We start from the raw sequence: 18,532 nt of genomic DNA on the forward strand, positions 1-18,532 counted from the left end.
TTGATGAGCAGACAAAACATATGACATTGAAAAACTCATAATGCATCAAGTCCAAGCAATCAATCCAAAGATGAAAAAGGCAAAGAGCGTCGTCTATACTGGTGCCATTGGACACATAAAACGCATGGGTATCAAGTTCGCAATTGCAATCGCAGGCGCCACCGAGTCCAATACCAGAACCATGAAATGCAAAACAAACCATAACAGGATGCAAGTTGAGAACGAGTGAATGCAAAAAAAAAGTAATCAAGTGTAATCGCTAGGCAAATGCAAAGAAAGGGAGAAATTTCGCTGCAGAGACCCTAGCCATTTTACTCGGCTAGACTCTCTCGCAACAAATTCTCATCTAGATCATTGGGATGAAGGGAGGTTGGAGCGGGAGGTGGAGGGCGGAGGCCCATGATCGGACCCTTTTGATTCACGCCTGGGTATCTGAAGCGGAGAGCCAATGGGTCCACTTTGGGAACGGGAGCTGGGACAGAAGGAGAAGATGCGACTGAGGTATTGGGTGATTCGGCCGGTTCGGTTGCATCAGTTGTCTCGTCGGAGGCAGGCGCCATGCCCCATCGACCTAGGACCCAGCCTCCGACGCGGCGCCCCAGGGTCGGACCCTTGCGGGGTCCGGTTGTGGCTGTTGATCCGGTGCTGGCACTATCGGCGGAGACGATAGATGCTGCGTCGGACTTGCTGTTGCTTGCGGCCATGGAAGCTAGCAAGGACTGCGATGTGTGTGTAGAGCTTTTGGCGCGATCGACTTGGATGGAGGGGGTGGAGATTATAGGGGGTGTTGAGACTAATTCGACGCTGGGAGGGAGGACGCGCTGGGGAATCTTCATCATGCCGGGATGCCAATCACCCATGCGCATGTGGCGGTTGTTAGGCGTGTGGATGTCCATTCCTGCAACAGATACGGAGAGAAGACTGTCGTGCGACGAGGACCTGCGCAATGCTGGGGATTGTGGGTGCATTGCAAAGATGTCATCTTCGGGTGCTGGAATTGGGTTGTGCGCAGAGGTGTCAAAGTATGCGACAGAAGGCGATGACTCGGATTCTTCTGGGATGGCGGGCTGTCTCAATTTGTCGCTGGGATTGGCGTAATCTCGGTTGTAGATCTCTTCGTCGTAAGTGGGCAAGGATTGAGATGGATCGTCGCTATCGAATCCACCCATTGGACGGAAAGGCATGTCAAGACCTTTCCAATTGCGCGCTCCCATCATTGGCGATGAGAACACGGTGCTGTCGGGGCTGGTAGGCTGGGAGAATTCAGGTCCACGTTCAACCCGGTCAAATATCGATGATGTTTGGAACCCGGACTGTGGAGAGCTTGCCATTGAATCCGGAGCATAAGATTGTAAGGACCAGCGGCGAGAAGATTGCGGTGGGATGGAAACAGATGTGTGGGACAGGATTGTGGACATGGATGAACCGGACGATTGCGAGCGATGAATGGCTCTTCGGGGCGATTGGGAGCGCACCGCGGAGTGCATCGCGACGGGACTTCCCAAAGCAGGGCGACGTTTCTTGACACGGCGGTTGAGCGGACCTTTCTCTTTCTTGGCAGGCTGGGTCGGGGAATGGTAGTGGTGATGGATATGAAGTTCCTGAGACACACGGCGTTCTTCTTTTGCTTCCAGCTCCTCGCTCAAGGTAGTGGAAGACCTTGGCTGTAAATTCTCCTCATCGATACCGGCCAGCGGTTGGTGAGACATGACTTGGTCGCGAAGACTCTGTACTTCTTCATTTGAGCTTTGCAACATGTCGCGCAATTCCATTATCCCGACTTGCAAGTTGGCGTTATCTTGTAGAATATCCTTGACGAAGCGTGAGACCACATTGGTCCCACCAGCATTGCGATTTAGTTCAGAGGCGGCGGCAGCGCCTTTGAGACGGCCTGCTGCGTTATCTAGCTCGCGCTCAACCGCCCTCTTCCGTTCCATGCGCTCGACCAACTCTGTATGCCGCTCGCTCTCCTCGCGCGCTTCTTTCTCGATGCGATCGACTTGGTCATGAAGGTCGCGCAGACTACACTCTGCTTGCTTCCACCGCTGAACCGCTGACTTCTCATCTTCGTGCGCCGAAGTGAGACTTTCCTGAAGGCCTATCTGCTCGGTCTCCATGAGAGCTAGTTGCGCCTCAAGGTCTTCAGCGCGCGCCGCAGCGACCGTCAACCTTCGCAACTCCGACTCGGTGCTTTCCAGAGTAATAGTGAGGGACTTGACATGGTCGTCGGACTCGGCGACGGCTTTATTGAGAGTGTCGAGTTGTTCTAGTAGATTGCGATTCTCTTCAATGATGCGCGCATTCTCAGCCTGTACTTGTTTCTTTTCTCGCTCTAAATCGTCAATGCTGGTGACCAAGCGATGCCGGTCCTCTTCGGCCTCAGCCATATAACTTTCATGACGGTGGAGCAAGGCCTGTAAAGCAAAAGTCAGCGATGACGACCCAAAACCATCTGCTTTCGCAGTAAAATCATGAAAGGTAGCCATGACGGACGCCAACGCAATGTAAAAGAATAGGCGATCGAGATCGTGAGGTAGCCATGGGGATGAGACTGGTACACGAAGTGTCCAGTCTGAAAGGAGTAATGCGAGAAAAAAAAAAATTAAGGGGACAGGAATGGAAAGAAAGAAGCGTTATGGGAGGAATGATGGGAATGATAGGGTGTACAAGTACAGTATCAAACATGCATGGTTCTTTCAGCTCAGGAACACCTCCACCGAACAGCGATCGTATTATTGGGCCGATATCAAATCACACGTACCTGACCAAGCCTTGCAGCAGTTTCGAGGTCTTTTTCCACACCTTCCAGGGCAAGATTATTGTGTTCCAACAAAGCACAATCATTTCGACCACAGCAGCAGCGAAGGGTGGTGGAAGCGCTTGAATGGGTGGGAATGCTGAACCCTTCCGAGCTATGCGGATGGGAATCCATGCTGGGAATGTGGCCCCTTTGGGAGCGTAGGTGGAGAGGGAGTCTTGATCATCGAATCTCGCAGCCCAAGTCACACCGGTAGATGCGCCTGCGTGTTCTGGAGGTGAAGGTCGGTACCCAATGTTGATCACGGGAGTTCGAGGTTCCTGGGGGATTATGTAAGAGTGGATAAGGTTCGGACGGTTCCACGGTTGCTCCCGGCGTGATGGCCCTGAGCCCTACTTACTCTCTCTCTCGGGGGATGTATCAAAAGATGTATACAATGTGTAGGATTCGAGATTAGAATTGAATTAGAGCTGGATCACATTTTAACAATGATGCATCGTCGACATATCTGCACTGCCAAGGTTACGCCCCCCACTTGGTTTGGACCTATCAGCGGTGAAGTTGAAGATATACTTTTGACCGAAGAATGGACAAATGGCAGATCCATTAGCATGAGAGGGGAAAATAAGACGTCATTTCTTCCATAACCACTCGAGTACTGAGTATTGAGTACGGCCCTATATGCACATGGTATTTTGCTGACTTCGGAGAGAAGAGAAGAAAATTCACCACTTCCAAGGGCAACTACAGCCCGGCATACAAATGTATACCCGTCCACGGGTAGACATGCCCCCACAGTAGGCAAGCCTTTCAATGAGCGCAATATTGAGTCCAAGCATAACCAAACCTCGGAAGACTCTTGATCAATTACTTCTCCTGGGTGTACTTAATCCAACAAATGCGCTCACAACCTGGGAAACCTCAAATTCAATATTACCGGTACCAATTAATGGACAAGAACACGGAACACGGAACACGGACTGCGGCATTTAAGAAATGTTGATGCTAGAAAGTTGCGAAGAGCCAGTCGACATAAGAAATTCCTGGCAAAAAGACAGAAAAGAAGAAGAAAAAAAGCGCCATCAAGGCCCTCAAAGCAGAACATCGTTCCTAACGTTAATGAACGCCCCAGCGCCGCCATCTTCACTGATCTCATTAACCAACACTTCCGTTTGTTGGTATAACCTCTCCAAAGCGGCAGCAGATGATTTACCCAGCGACACTAGAACTATTAGTTAGCATTGCACTGCGACAATATTCTAAACAAGAGCGGGGACAAAATACATACCCAAGATTGCGGAGTTCAACTCCTCGGCAACAGCAACTCTTCCCTTCTCCTCGAGGTAATGGCCGTGAACGCTTCGTTTCGGGTCAGGGTAGGCAACGAGGGAGAATATGTCGTCGAGCAGCTTCTTATCGCCGCCGTTTTCGTCATTGGGATAGTCCGCCCGAAGCTGCTGGCCGTATTGTACGGCTTCCGTGAGAAGCTGGTTGAAGGAGCCGTCGGTATCGTCATCAAGTTCCATTTCATGGTCGAAGACGGCGTGTTCGTGGGAGTGTGCGGAGGGGGGTCGTGCACTGATTTCGTTGGAGAGGCGCATCATTTCGAGGAACTTGCGACAGCGTAGTTTAAAATGGATTTGAGGGTTCGCTTCTAGTACGTTGGCGTAGTATGCTTTTGTGTGTTTGAGGGCTTTGTCGATGTCGCCGTCCAGGATAGCGGAGCGGATTTCTGAGTATTTAGTAAGTGAGTTTCAAAATGACTTGGACTTGGGATACTTACTGTTCCGGTTGATGGCTTCGTGGTCTTCTTCCACTTCATATTTCTTTAATGGCTCGTTGCGACCATTTTGCAGCGCCATGGTTTCTGAGGCAACTTCTTCGGCGAAAGCACGTGCTGTCTCTACGTAACCGTCGTGGGCGAGGAACTGTGCGACTAGTTCTTGGAGAAGAGTCGACTCGTCCAATGGTGGTTGGAGGTTTGCCGTTGGAGTGGCGTTGATCTCAGATTGAATGGCTATCCTCTCTTGCTACAGGGAGTTAGCATGGTTCGTTGAGGGAAAGTGTTCACACTACATACCCTGACCATATTATCAATATCGAAAACGAACGGCTCCTGTCCAAAGTTCGCTTTGAGATGTACCGGTGGCAACTTCTTCATACCAACGGATGGGTATAGCTTAACGTTGCGCAGCTCATGGAACGCATTACCTAGTCCCGGTTAGCTGTATGTCACATCCACACCCAATAAGAGACGAACCCAAGAAGATGCCATTCTTAGTGAAGAACGCCGATCCAGTCGAGAAGTTCACACCACAACCCACAGTATCGCCAACGGTAAAGGTCGGTCCATACGCCCGACCTTGGCCCTGACTCTCGCCGAAGAATGACTTTCCGTCGTCGCCGTGATAAGCCCAGGATTCCTGCTCCCAGCCGGGAAGTCTTTCGACCGAGGCTTTGTGACTCGAGAATCCAATACCAATCATACTGAAAAAAAGTCAGCTAAAATTCACAGATCACACGAGGATCACATACCCCTCTTTCGGCTTGGAGTCGATCTTGACCTCGAAGTAATAGATCCCACACTGCGGCGGCATGGGATGATCCGCGCGCAAGGCGGCAGCTTCATGATCATGCTTGTGGACAGGACCGGTATACCGAACATCGAAATTATCGTTACTCAATTCCAGGCCGGCGAACTTGTCCGTGATGCTCCACTGGCTGGGCAGCGGTGAGAGTGAGTCTGGGACAGGGATCTCTTTCTCGATAATGTCATAGGTCATGCCGCGGTGCGACGGGGCCATGCGAGGGAGGTGGGCATTGCTAGAGGAGGCGGAGAGAGGCGGATTGGAGTCTCTGGTGAGTTTGGACCGATGGGCGGACTCGAGTCGGGCGAGGTAGCGGGAGTTGCGGAGGTAGGAGGGGATGAGGAATGGAGGGTCGGTGAGTCCTAGGTGTGGGATATCGGACTGGAGGAAGCCGGCATACTTGCGGGAATGGGGTGGTAGAGAGTCGGGTCTCCAGGCGGAGTTCATTTGCATGTCGGCATCCACGCCGAACGGAGTCCGGTGGACTCGGTCAAAGGTTGGGTTAGAGAATGATTCGTTTAGAAGGGTGGAGAAGGAAGGCGATAATGTGTTGCCGGAAACCACAGAGGCGTAGGAGGAGCGTCGTGGGATGGAGGAGATGCTGGGGTATGAGGTCGGAGCTCGAGCTCCACCGGATGGGGGAAAGGAACATCGCTCATGATCGCGGGTCGCCCCCCAAACGCTACTAACCACCACACTTGGACCTCCGTTTCGGGGTGGATTTTTCTTGCCTGTCGTCTTCCTCTTCTTTTTGCTAAAATCACTATCTTTTTGGTCCCGCTTTCGGAATGTCGGGTTTCTAGCCTTGGGCAGGATCGGTCAGTATCGGATGATGCAAGTGCGTGGAATCAAGGAATGGCTTGTGAGAGTGCGTGGTCATATCGTTGATTTGCGGAGGTGCGTGGACAAGAGATGGTGGAGAGTGCGTGGAGAAAGGAAGTATGCGGAGAAAGAAAGTACGTGAGTAAGGAAAGTGCGTGGAGAATAGGATTGCATAGGGGAAAAAGTGCGTGGAGAATGGGAGTTCTTGCAGCAAGGGGGTGCGTGGAGAAAAGGCGAGTATGGAAACGGCGTAGACGGAGAACCGAAAGCAGCTTCCAAGGTTACCTCTCAACGGACAAGCAATTCTAAAGGCCAAAGAAACTTCGTTGATCACAACAAAGACCAGACAAAAGAGGAAACCGGAGGTCTAAAGAGCGGGGAAAGGGAAGCTCTCATGTCGAGAAGTATATACAATGTACATGTCACGAGCCCCTCTTGGGACTATGGCTATGCACTAACAAGGGCTTTGTGTCATATAATAATCGCTGTGCGTTAGAGATGTGTTAGCCTAAAGCTGTTAAACTATCATGCTAAGTCCTGCCATCTACTAAGAATATATAAACAGGACGCTCATCGCGAACAAAAAGAGATCAAATCCTAACCTATCCCAGTGCCCAAAAAAACCTATGGTACAACAAATAATAAATCCCCACCTGCAACCGAACACCCCAGCCCAAACAGAAGAAAATATACAAGTACAAATCATGTAGCCAGGATAGCTGGTGATGAAGGTTCCACCATTTGCGACGCAGGAGTCGCATCGCCATCCCCACTCTTCTCACTGGGTACAGCGCTGCTGAGATCCGGTGCGAGCAGCTTGCTGTCAACGTCGAGCTTGCTCTCTGCTAGACCCGGCGTGCGCCACGAGGGGAGCTGCCACATGATTCCCGTAAAGCTGCGCAGTTGCAGCGGCTTGCGCTCCCATTTACGGCAGGCGGAGCCGGTTCGGTCGAGGGCGCGCAGGCCTGCATTGATAGCACCGGTGTTTGCTTTGGGTCCGAGACGTTGAGCGGCGGGTAGTTTATCGCCTTCCTCACTGTTTTTTTTGTTTGCGTTAGTATTCGGGGCATTGCGTGGAGGGGTTGGGCCATTAGGCATTGGGGGGAAGAGGTTGCTTACAGCTTAGGCTTCTTCTTGGGGCCTGGTCGTCCGCGCGACTTGGCGTCTGTCTGTCCGGTTGTTCGCTTGTTGCCTGGCTTTGGTCCCGGGATGGCTTTCCGACGCGGTGTGTCGGCTGGAGTGGCCCCGGTGGCGGGGGTGGAGTTGGCGTCGTCGGAGCCATTGTCGGCCGAGGAGGGTCGGACGGTGGGCAGTTCCCCGGAGGAGGCTGGTGAAGAGCGGTCCTTGGTGTCTGGGGTGTCCTGAGTGTTGGCGATGAGCCGGGCCAGGGACTGGGCTGGCACCTTGAGGACGATGGTCAAGGAATTCTTGCCTCGGCGGCTGTTGGGGGTGGCGGGCATGATGGCGCGTCTTTTGGAAGGGGGGATTTTAAAGTGACGGAAGCGTGATGAGGCAATTCCCGATGGTGAGTCGTCTGCTCAAGGGTATGAAGTATTGTGGTGGATGGATGGAGGGAGCATAGTCTGAGAGGGGAGGGGAAGAAGGAAAGAAGGGAAGGTAAAATAAGGGAAATAAGAGGAATAAGGGAAACGAGTAAAATAAGGGATCGTGGATCCCATGGTTAATTTTTCTCGAGAATGAAGCGCAGGGGGAGAAGTGCCTTCGGCTTGTTCGTACCGTCATTTACCCTTTTGGTTATTACTGTCTATTCTATACTTCTACTTCTACTTCCTATTCTATTTCTACTTCTGTTTCTGTTTCTTATTATTTCTATTTCTATTTCTATTATTCTTATTCTTATGCTTCTCTTTATTCTTCCTATTTCTCTCTTGACTTTACTTTGTCGACGATCTCTCATCTGATCCCGAGAACTGACCGCATGATGTCTCGCGCCTTTTCCCCCATTGTTACTTACCGGAGCCTGTACGGAGTACCATACTTCTCAGTTCACAGACCAGACCGCTCGCTGGAATATCCCTCAGCTTTCTTCTTTCTTCTTTCTTCTTTCTTCTTTCTTCTTTCTCCTTTAGTCATCCCGCGGTCCAGCGCTGGAGTCTGGAGACTGGAACCGAGAAACTTGGAACGGAAAGTTTAGGGCTCGAAAGAGGTGGAGATATGCCTAACATCATGACTTGCGTTCTAATCTCGGAGGGTGGCGGCAGCGTTGGCACTGAAACCTTCGGGCCAAGAGTTGGACTTTCTGGAAGTGACCGTTGGAAACCAAAGCAGACCAAGGACTACGGAGTACCAACTAATCCAAAGAACACCGATCGGCCTTTGCCGGAAGACACTAACCGCGTCAGCATGAAGACATTCACTTGTGTTCTCAAACGCCGAGTCAGAGATAGCCAACGGGAGGCACTGGCCCCCTGATTACTTCGAACTCGAGGCCATATGACGAGGTGGATCTGCGAGAACCCCTCTCCATTCAGATCCTACGGAGTATAACACTACACGATGTACTCCGTGAAGGCCATTTGGTAGACTCCTTCTGACTACAAGTGGTTCACCCCATCTAGCAAAACGATGTATCAACTCATAGTTGTCGGGGATCAACATCTGGACGAGTCGTAATCGATGTGATCTATACTCGGAAAAGAGAGTACTCCGTACTCCGTAATGTATGGTTTGATTTTGCCATGTTGTGCGTAGACAATGTGGAACCAGCCAATGAAGAGATCTCCGTGACGAGATGATTTGCTGGTTTTAGTTCAAGCCCAGGTGTTCCCAATGCCAGGCCGAATGGGCCGCGAATCGATTGAGTTGCTGCTTTTTGATCCACAATGGGTGTTCGGTACACAGAATGTAATGGGCCAAATTACGGAGTGCAGTCCTCAACAAAGATTGATTTTACTTCCAACCGAGAACTCTTGAGACTTCAGCGTGTTAGGCGTTTGCGAGTTTCATTGTTGTTGCGTCCAGGGCTGCGTAGAGCAAACAAAGGCAGAAGGGATCTATGCGAAACTTGAGTGTACCCTCTTACGACTCGAATAGTGCCTCGTTAGAACCTTGGAATACGGAGTGTCTGGAAAGTAACCATATCTTCTGAAAAATAGTAATAATACAGACGTTGACTACAGAGGAGCGTGCAGATAATATAGACCAGATTCGATATCAACAATTATGTACACCGCGATTCTAAATTGCGGTCAGGTCTGATCCTGTTTATTTTCAGCCTGGCGCCGTTCCCTCACTTCGGCCACGGCCTGTTGCACCCCGGGACTAGATCGCACTCCACCGAGGATGAGACCTTCCTTCATACCCCGTCGAAGGGTCGATACGCTCTCGCGATCTCCACGGAAAGGCGCAAGGCCCATCTGCATGATGCGTGTGGCCTCGTTGTCTGCTGCGCGGCTCAACTGGACCAGTTGACCGATTCGCTGCATGGTTTGCGGGGAAATTTTATCACCGCTTCCACCGGGTGCCTTAGTAGAAGGCGGTGCCGCCTGTGAGATGAAGATGTGAAGCATGATCGACGCGCGGCGGGCAAGTGTCAAGATCTGGAATGGAAGGAGGTAGAATGAATTCTTGGGAAGAAACTCCTGGAGTGCGCGGGGAAGGTAAGAGGTGGGCATGAACACTGCTTGGGGGTGTGTGATCAGGCCCAGCTCGAGGGTGAGCAATGCAGCGAATGTGAAGAACCGCCACTATTGTCTCATTGTTAGTTTGGGCTTCGTCGAGAACAATGGTAGGAAACTCACGTATCGACCCCAGTTCGCCCACCAAAGCCAGTTCAGGACCATCATGGTGATAAATCCGCCAATGTACTGCGGCGCGATCTTCGTCATTGAGGTCATCAAGTAGTCGCGCATGGTCTTTTTGTCGCCCCAATTCAGCATGTCGGTGCCGAATCTGTCATACGCAAACCGCTTCACTGGATCCGCTAGGGTTTCCTGGGCCCGTCGCAGGTACAAAAAGTAGGCCTCGGCTCCGGTGTCGATTCCAACTTTGTCCGGGTGGTACTGGGCAGCGAGCCTGCGGAACCGCGATTTGATCGCACGTTCATCGGCAAATGGTGAGACGCCTAGCGCTTGATAGTAGTCACCCGCCAGCTGGACTTGGTAGAACGTCTCGTAGAGCGTGTAAAGTAGATAGCTTGTGATCACGAAGATAAATATACGACGGCGGTGACGCTGGAACTTCTCTGACTGAGGCGCTGGCCGAGGATCGCCTGCACGAATAGTCATGCCATAATAGACACTTTGGAGGAAAGACGTGGCATACTATGCTTTGTATCAGCGTCCGTCGCGTGCTTGCTCAACAGCCCACTTACATTTGGTAGAACAGCCCAGCCAAAGAAAGGCAAAAGGGACGCCATAATAAAATCTCAAATTCACCCGAATCCCACACGCAACATGTCAATAGAAAGAAAGTGAGAGAGAAAGACAGCCAGTTGTCCAACCCCCCAAAATAGTCCGGGGCCATCTGGCGCCCACCGACACCGCCCGCTCCACCGCCTTCCCCACTCGTCATACCCAAAGCCAAATGAAAAAAAAAAAGTTCTCGACTTCAGAAAGAAGCACCCAATCCCTCCACATCGAACCCAGCTCCGTGGAGCGCTCAATTGCGCCCAACATGGCAGTCGACGCAATGGATATCGACGCCCTTCCTCTGCGCACCGCAGACGCAGAGCGCAAGCGCAAATCCAAAACCAAGGATTCATCATCAACCAAGAAGCGCAAGCAAGATACGCCAGAGTCCCCATTCACCCTCAAAAAAGCAACTCTTTACCTCCCTCTCTCGCCAATCTCTATCTCGCCAACACATGCGCAAGCTTCGCTTCTGGCAGAGCACCTTTCACCCCTCCTGCTCACCTACTACCCGCCGCTGAAAGGTGTGGTCATGGCGTACTCCAATGCCTCGATCTCCAGCAAACCGCCTTCCCCGACTTCCGCGCCCTCAGAGAACCCCCAGCCGCTGACCAACGCTACCACTGCGGATGAGTACGGTGTTCTGTACGTCTACTTGACCGCCACCTTCTTGATCTTCCGGCCTCAGCGCGGCCAAATCCTCGACGGCTGGGTCAACGTTCAATCGGAGGGTTTCCTAGGAGCGGTAGTCTTCAATCTCTTCTCCGTCGGCATCGAACGCAAGCGTCTGCCGCAGAACTGGAAGTGGGTCCCTCCCGGCGAGGAGACCGAGGCCACGGACGACGACTCGGGATCTGATAAGGACATGGCCGAGTTCAACGCTGAGAAGGAAGGTTTCCAGCCTGCTACGCTGGACGAAGAGGAGATCCCTCTCGAGGGCGAGGAAGAGGAAGAGTCCGCGCACAGTGGCTACTTCCAATCCGTTTCTGGGCACCGCGTGCGCGGGTCTGTGCGCTTCCGCGTTGTCGATGTCGATGTCATCCCTGGGTCTGAGCGAGACAGCGGATTCCTCAGTATCGAGGGTACGATGTTGGGAGAGGAGGAGGAGCGGAAGCTTCTCGAGTCTGAAAGACAGGGACAGTCCCTGCCTCCTTCGTTCTTCGCTGTGCCCAAGGTGAATGCTTCAATTCCTGTTAGCAACACACCGGCCGCAGAGGTAGTCGAGGAAGTCGAGACTGCAGATGTGCATCTTGACAGTCCCAAGAAAGAGAAGAAGGAGAAGAAGGAAAAGAAAGAGAAAAAGAAAAGAAAGAGACAAAGGACAAATCCGAGAAGAAGGAGAAAAAGTCCAAGTCTTCCAAGAAGTAAACCAACTCATATATATGAGCCCTGATATCTGATATCACCGACTACATCTGGGGCGTTCCGGGTCTACTTTTAATTCCCTTTTTCAAATGTGAATATGCCAATTGAACATTTCCAATCATTCCACCTATTTCCCACTTCCCATTCATTAAAGACCTCAATCTAAACCCGAACATCCAAAACATCCCCCCCCAGCAACAATCTCCTTCTTCCCCAACATCTTCCCAACCCTCATCAACTCCGCACTCTTACTCATAACCGGATCAACCCCCATAGTCGCAACAGCAACCACCGTCTCCCCACTAGTATAAAACGCCACAAACTTCCCTTCCCCCTGCTCCTGCAACACAACATCATCAAATCCACCCGCATACCCACAATACCGCAACTGCGCTCCAAGCGCAGACCAAAATACCGGAATGAACCTCTTAGCTTTAACCGAGACTCCACGCTGCGCATCGACGATCGCCCGCGCAGCTGCTCGCCCCGCATTCTGCGCTACGTTCCAGTGCTCGATGCGCACGCCCGCGCCGTTCCCACCAGGCCCGTGATACGGGTACGTTGCGATATCACCGACGGCGTAAACGGAGTCCAAGCCACGGACGGCGAAGTGTTCGTCCGTAGCAATCGAGCCGTCCTTTTCAAGCGTGATGCTCGCGTTGTCCGTCAGATAGTCTGTTGCGGGGCGGACGCCGACGCCCAGGATGACTAGGTCGGCTGGGAGGTCTGTTCCGTCTTTCAGGTGGACGGAAGCGACTGGGGGTGTTGAACCTGAGGCGGAGGGAGAAGGAGAGGCATGGCTTACGCCTGCGGATAGCTTGAAAGTAATTCCTGATTTGGAGAGGTTTGATTGGAAGATGCGGCCGACTTGGGGGCCCATTACTCGTTCCATAGGGGCTGATTCCATGCCGACGATTGTGACGTTGTGGTCCTTTGAGAGGGCGTTACCGACTTCCATTCCGATGAAGGAACTGCCGATTACGACTATGTTTTTCTTTTCTTTGGCTGCTGAGAGAATTGCTTGGACGTCTTGGATTGTGCGGAGGGTGAAGATGTTTGAGAGTTCGCCTTTGAAGCCTGGCAGAGGGAGGGTGCGTGGGATTCCACCCGATGCAAGGACGAGCTTTGTGTAGCTGATTTTCTTGCCGGACTTTGTGGAAACGGATTTGTTATTGAAGTCTACGGCTGTGACTTCGTCGGTGAGGGTTTCGATTGCGGCTGACTCGTACCATTCTTTGGGACGCCATTGGATCTTGGTTGGGTCTGAGATTAGGGCTTTGGAGAGCTTTGTTCGATCGATGATCAAGTCGGGCTCTTTGGATATCATGGTGATCTGGCCGGGGTACTTGAGTTCGCGAAGAGCTTGCAGTACTCCCAAAGTCCCGCTTCCACTGTTTGGTATTAGTTGATGTTCCGAAGTTCGGACGTGTGCTTGGAGCATATCACGGCTGTTGGTTCGAACTTACCCTCCAACAACCACCACCTTCTCATCCTGCTTTGACACGCTGCATTTGACAACAGGGTTCCGTTGACCGAATTTGATATCTTCCTCCTTGGCATTGACATAGACTGCACCATCTCGTTCAAAGACTTCGTATTTGGTCAGGGCATTCGGAGCAGGGGCATCTTCGACATCGCCGGTGGACACGCTGAAGCAAGCTATTAAAGTTAGCTTCATTGTCTGTGATACTTCAAAAGTCCGGCTTCCAAGGTTGCTGATATGGAATGCCTTTCCAAGGTCCTTGTACATCGGCATACTGTGGAAGAAATTATTAATAAACATACCTCCATGCCACGGACAAGTAAGGCGTCCATCACTCGTCACAACGCCATTCTTCAACGGGGCACCATAATGCGTGCACTTCGGGCTGAGGGCGTGGACTTTATCGTCAAGCTTCACGAGCAGAACCTTTCCTTCTTCAATGCCTTCGACTTCAACCTCAACCTTATCGAGAGGCCCAAGGCTTGACAGGGAGGATATATCCTTCAGTTTGTACTCGGCCATTGCTGATGCCGAGGTCGATAGACGTCTTGATGATTTCAGTGGACAAAATGGTGATTTTTGAAGAATTGCAGACAAGATCAAGGTAGAATTAGGCGCAGAGATGAACAAAGGCAAAGAGCGGGGAATATATGACGAGATGCAGCGTAGAGGCTTACTACTCGTACACCGACTACTTTGGAATTGGGTGAATACCTTCGCTCTGGAAGAAAACATGTCAAGAGAGAAAAGAGTAAACGATCTAAATGTCTTATTTGACTCCAGTTCTCCAGACTCTTTTTAAAAACCCTGGAAATGTCCGAATAAACGACAGGATTCCCCAGGATTGAGCTTGATGTGATGAAGTATACAATTGTGACATCACGGCGGGGATCTACCAATCAGCAGTCGGGTTTTGTCACCAAAATCCTGATCTACGCCGACGTCCGTTTCCAGTAAGTATGCATCAAGTAAAATTCCTGGCTAAAACTGTCAAAAAGAATGTGTTCCAGGACGCCTTCGCTCTGCGCCCGTATGTACTAGACCGTTTCAAATGTATTTCCAACAATATTACCACATTGAAAAAAAAAGAATAAAGTAGTTAAAACTTCCGCGACGTACGCCTGTTCTTCTTTTGGGACCGCGCAGGGCTATTGTCCACTTCCACAACGGGCCGAGTTCCACCAGTAGAAGCACGAGATGGTCCAGCCTGGGAGGAACTCTGCTGTCTGCCAAAGTGCGCAGACTTGGTGCGTCGCGATGGAGTAAGGTTGGCCTCTGGTGCAGGGGACCCAGTCGGACTGGAGGTCAGATCGATCACAGCAGACATCTGCGAGGCAGGGATTTGAGAGGAAGAGGGTTGGGACTCTGGGATTTGGCTGGGGACGGATCCACGTGTTGAGCGAGGTTGTTTCGAGCGGGCGGAATCCGCAGGCGAGAAGAAGTTGAGTAGGTGCGTGGGGTCTGTTGGGTCGGATGGACCGTCCACGTTGCAAGTTGGGAGATTGGGAGACTTTGATTGCGAAATGGATGGTTTGGATGACGAGGCCAATTTGAAAGGTGTCAGCTCTGAGGGCTCGTCGGCAACATCGCTGTCGCTGAAACCCAGGATAGCATCTAGTTCTGATGGCCCGCCTCTCAGTCTCTCAAGCATATCTGCCCAGGACTCCCCAGAGCTGCGTGGGGCCTCATTCTTAAATCTCTCGCTCTTGATGTTGGTTTTCTTCGAGTTTTGTGAGCTGACCACACCGCCGTTGGATTCGATTGTAGAAAGAAGTGATCCGGACTGTGGACCACTTTCTGCAGAGTCGCCGGGTGGAATCAAGGCTTCGACAACCTGGCGCTCAGGTTGTTCGGGGGTATCGTGGGTAGAATCATCGAAAGACTGATTGGCAGAGGTATATGAAAGCATAGAAGGGTCTTCCTCGCGGTTCATCGCTGCGGACGGCGTTTCACCGATGAGGGTGTGGCCCTCGAGATTGGTAGCAACTCCCGGGGTCGTTTGCTGCCAGGATCGCGCGGAATGAAACCCGTTGAAAGAAGGTGATGGTATGGGAGGTGTAAGGCTACGTTGCTCCGATCCAGCCTGAACCTGGATCTGCGGCAGAGCCCCCGGGTTTGGTTGAACCTGATCGGGGGCATCTGTAGATTCGCGGAGTGAATCAAGATGACTGACTTCATTTCCGATCGTGACGAACGTGGTTTCATCGAGGTCCATCTCGGGTGCTGGTTGGGCTGGTTGGGCATTTGGTACGGATTCTTCGATTACAGAGACACTTGGAAAAGTAAGTATAGACCGTGAAACAATGATTCAATTGACTGACTTGCTACCTTCTGGGGTGTGCTGGTCAGCACCCGATTTAGCAGGCTGAAGGAGCTTCGGGTCACTCAATTCGGCGAAGGTCAGCTCGCGGTAGCCGTCGTCTTCTTCCTCGTCATTTGCAAGGTCTGGAACCTCAAATTTGCTGAACTGGCGAAGCTGATCATCTTCACCCGCAGAACGTTGCTTTCGGTCCCGCTTCGCAAGAAGCACATCAATCACACCCTGCTCTTTGACAGAGCGCACCTCGGCCACTCGGTAATCGGACATTTGAGGTTGCCAGTTGGTGGCTTTGGACATGTCTAGCTGTCGGAAAACAATGATAGCACCGACTTTCACATCTCTCTCAGTCAAATCAGGAACAGTACTCATATCCTTTGGAGGAATAGGAAGATCCTCGACGGGAGCAGTTGGCTCGGGCTCAGGTCCCTCGTCGTAGTTGAGCTGGTGACTGTCTTCGGCCTCGCCAGCGTAATGTCCGTTGTAGTAAGAATCGGCCGCAGGTTCGTAATATTCTTCTTGACCGTCCCCTTGGTAGTAGTCGTCGCCGTACCAGTTTCCATTCTCATCATATTCCTCCTCCTCATTGTTGTAAACTTGAATTCGCTGCTTTCTCTTTCGCTTCTTGGTGGGTCCCTTCTTCTCGCGAATCAAGGCATTTGCGTCTTTATCCCAGCGTTGGACAAAGGGAAAAGGAGGAGCGGTCATCTCGACTTCGGGATAGACACACTCAACAGCACGAATGACCAGCTTGTTCATCCAATCACCATCGGATTCATCAGCACCATCTTCGTCCATTTGATCACCCTCTTCCTGGGTAAGCTGCGAAGGGCGCTTCTTATGTTCGTTCGCCTTAGCTTTAGCAGCCAATTTCTGTCGAGTTTGCTCTTCTTCCTCCTTGGTCTTTGGGGTTCGCATACCAAGGGAGCCAAACAGCATGCGTCTTGAGCTCGCAATATCTAGAGTCCGCCTGTGCGCAGCCTCTTTTGAAGACTCTTCGTCTGGCTTATCCGCGGCGGGAACTTCCTCTGATACTTCAGCCTCTGCGGCAGGTGCAAGAGGAGGCACATTCTCTTTCTCTGATCCTTGGTCCACATCGACTCCATTGCCAGACGCAAGATCACGGAGAAGCTTCTGTCGCCTGGCCTCGAACTCTTGTTGTTCCTGTTCCTTCTTGAGCTGCTTTGCGGACTTTTCAGTTTCCGGTTTGGCAGGTGCCTCGGAGATCATGGATTGTTCAGGAGTGAACCAGCCCCCGTTTGTATTTTCCCACGCACGTAATGCGTCAAAGTCTGCTTCATCTGGCAGGGCACCGAGCTCTTTCAACTTGGACAGACGGCGACGCAGTTTAAGACGGTTGTTGCTTTTCTTCGTGCGGATGGAACCGTCTCCAGGTGCGCTGGTTACAGGAGGTGGCTGGGCCTTCGGGGCGGGTGGAGCTTGAGGGGGAGCTTCGTCTTCTGAATCTGAATCCGAGGAATCAGAGCTATCGGAGTCTGACGAGGACTCCGAAGCAGATTCCTCGTCCGGTACAACAGCTTCCTTTGCGGGCTCCACTTCACTCGAGGAAGCATCGTCCTCATCGTCACTAGAATCAGAATCCGAGCTGGAGTCAGAGTCATCATCCGAGTCAGAATCACTATCCGAGGAAGCAGCCGACTCTTTATCAGACAACACTTCCGGTTCCACAACGGGCTCCTTGGCTTGTGGAAGGTCGGGAGTATCATCGCCCCCCCTTGTTGAATCTCACAGCCTTCGAAGTCCGTGGCGACGAGTCCTCTTCACGGGAGCGCTTGCTGGAGATTGTTGAGGCAGCTGCGATTGATCCTTTTGAGGTTGGTCGCTTGGACACAGAGGTGGCACGTAGTGCATGTCCACTTGGGTTGCGCGTCTGGTTTCTGATATCGATGAATTGAGAGGGTTCCTCAAAGTCCTCCTTGAGTGCCTGGAGTTCGCTCTCTAGATCATTTTCATCGTCATCACCATCACCGTCCATCTCGGACACATCTCCTTCACTTTCAGACTCTCCAGAGTGATCGACTGGATGACGGATGACGGTTCCCATAGACTCCTCATGTTCGGGCGGCATGATGGAAAGCTCCTTTCCAAACCCTGTTTGCGGGGGCGGCACCCATTCTCCATCTCCTTCCTCATCAGCAGCCGAGTCGAGGGCATCTTGGGCCGAGATATCTGGTCCGTGCTCCCAGCCAGAGAAAACGGTACGTCGTCTCTTTCGAGGGGGAATGGTAATGGCAGGTCGTGTGGTAGTGGATCTTTTCAAGAAAGGCGAACCAAAAGGCACGCCATCAATCAAGTGCTTACCCTCGGAGGTAATCTGATGACGACCGCAAAGCCGCCTGGTGCGAAGATCGGCTAGCTGGAGAGCTCGGATACTAGATCGCAATATATCAGCTTTGTCCAACTAGTAGCGCATTTGATTCGCAAACATACACAACTTCATCTCCATCACGAAGCAAACCATCAACTTCCATGAAGTGCAAGCATTCCGACCCGGCCACTTCGACCACATAATCCTCCAGTCCCCACTGACCGCTCAGCTCGTCGTCGAAGACATGAGGTTCTGTCTCTAGAGGCACAACCTCATTCACATCCTCGAGCAGTTGTGCGACTGTGTAGCCACCATTGGAGAAGGCGATATTCGGGGTCCGCGATGATGCGACAGCGGCCGTCGATGCCGGATGACGAGCACCGTATTCGCCTGTAGATACTGCCGAAGTTGTCCAGAGAATTCGCGTCACGGGCAAGCCGTGGCGCGAGATAACAAGGTGGAGACGCATCGCGAGCTAAATCATTGACGCGGTCGACTTT

At 51.9% G+C, this 18,532-nt stretch overlaps 9 protein-coding genes across 9 annotated transcripts; 3 read left to right on the forward strand and 6 right to left on the reverse strand.

Moving 5' to 3' along the window:
* Positions 1-40: 40 nt before the first annotated feature.
* On the forward strand, positions 41-229 carry N7506_009276 (uncharacterized protein; the record flags this gene model as incomplete). Its single annotated transcript, XM_056958569.1, has 1 exon — positions 41-229. One exon carries the CDS (start codon positions 41-43, stop codon positions 227-229), a length of 189 nt encoding a protein of 62 aa, XP_056807959.1.
* An 82-nt stretch (positions 230-311) lies between these two features.
* On the reverse strand, positions 312-2,486 carry N7506_009277 (uncharacterized protein; the record flags this gene model as incomplete). The annotated part of the gene is made up of 1 exon (XM_056958570.1): positions 312-2,486. The coding sequence occupies one exon, from the start codon at positions 2,484-2,486 to the stop codon at positions 312-314; it is 2,175 nt and encodes a 724-aa protein (XP_056807960.1).
* A 1,363-nt stretch (positions 2,487-3,849) lies between these two features.
* On the reverse strand, positions 3,850-7,266 carry N7506_009278 (uncharacterized protein; the record flags this gene model as incomplete). The annotated part of the gene is made up of 7 exons (XM_056958571.1): positions 3,850-3,980; positions 4,047-4,490; positions 4,542-4,788; positions 4,839-4,969; positions 5,019-5,245; positions 5,294-5,947; positions 6,917-7,266. 7 exons carry the CDS (start codon positions 7,264-7,266, stop codon positions 3,850-3,852), a joined length of 2,184 nt encoding a protein of 727 aa, XP_056807961.1.
* Positions 7,267-7,283: 17 nt separating this feature from the next.
* N7506_009279 (uncharacterized protein) lies at positions 7,284-7,628 on the reverse strand (the record flags this gene model as incomplete). Its single annotated transcript, XM_056958572.1, has 1 exon — positions 7,284-7,628. One exon carries the CDS (start codon positions 7,626-7,628, stop codon positions 7,284-7,286), a length of 345 nt encoding a protein of 114 aa, XP_056807962.1.
* A 727-nt stretch (positions 7,629-8,355) lies between these two features.
* N7506_009280 (uncharacterized protein) lies at positions 8,356-8,601 on the forward strand (the record flags this gene model as incomplete). The annotated part of the gene is made up of 1 exon (XM_056958573.1): positions 8,356-8,601. One exon carries the CDS (start codon positions 8,356-8,358, stop codon positions 8,599-8,601), a length of 246 nt encoding a protein of 81 aa, XP_056807963.1.
* Positions 8,602-9,377: 776 nt separating this feature from the next.
* On the reverse strand, positions 9,378-10,546 carry N7506_009281 (J domain-containing protein; the record flags this gene model as incomplete). The annotated part of the gene is made up of 3 exons (XM_056958574.1): positions 9,378-9,875; positions 9,930-10,451; positions 10,502-10,546. The coding sequence occupies 3 exons, from the start codon at positions 10,544-10,546 to the stop codon at positions 9,378-9,380; spliced, it is 1,065 nt and encodes a 354-aa protein (XP_056807964.1).
* Positions 10,547-10,713: 167 nt separating this feature from the next.
* On the forward strand, positions 10,714-11,931 carry N7506_009282 (DNA-directed RNA polymerase I subunit RPA43; the record flags this gene model as incomplete). Its single annotated transcript, XM_056958575.1, has 1 exon — positions 10,714-11,931. One exon carries the CDS (start codon positions 10,714-10,716, stop codon positions 11,929-11,931), a length of 1,218 nt encoding a protein of 405 aa, XP_056807965.1.
* A 129-nt stretch (positions 11,932-12,060) lies between these two features.
* Positions 12,061-13,908, reverse strand: nfr1 (putative AIF-like mitochondrial oxidoreductase (Nfrl); the record flags this gene model as incomplete). The annotated part of the gene is made up of 3 exons (XM_056958576.1): positions 12,061-13,294; positions 13,370-13,562; positions 13,689-13,908. 3 exons carry the CDS (start codon positions 13,906-13,908, stop codon positions 12,061-12,063), a joined length of 1,647 nt encoding a protein of 548 aa, XP_056807966.1.
* Positions 13,909-14,485: 577 nt separating this feature from the next.
* Positions 14,486-18,501, reverse strand: N7506_009284 (uncharacterized protein; the record flags this gene model as incomplete). Its single annotated transcript, XM_056958577.1, has 4 exons — positions 14,486-15,659; positions 15,708-17,401; positions 17,454-18,096; positions 18,155-18,501. 4 exons carry the CDS (start codon positions 18,499-18,501, stop codon positions 14,486-14,488), a joined length of 3,858 nt encoding a protein of 1,285 aa, XP_056807967.1.
* Between the last annotated feature and the right edge of the window lie 31 nt (positions 18,502-18,532).

Source organism: Penicillium brevicompactum (assembly GCF_028827555.1).
Source record: "Penicillium brevicompactum strain IBT 35665 chromosome Unknown utg000006l_segment0_segment0, whole genome shotgun sequence".
Classification (NCBI taxonomy): Eukaryota; Fungi; Ascomycota; class Eurotiomycetes; order Eurotiales; family Aspergillaceae; genus Penicillium; species Penicillium brevicompactum.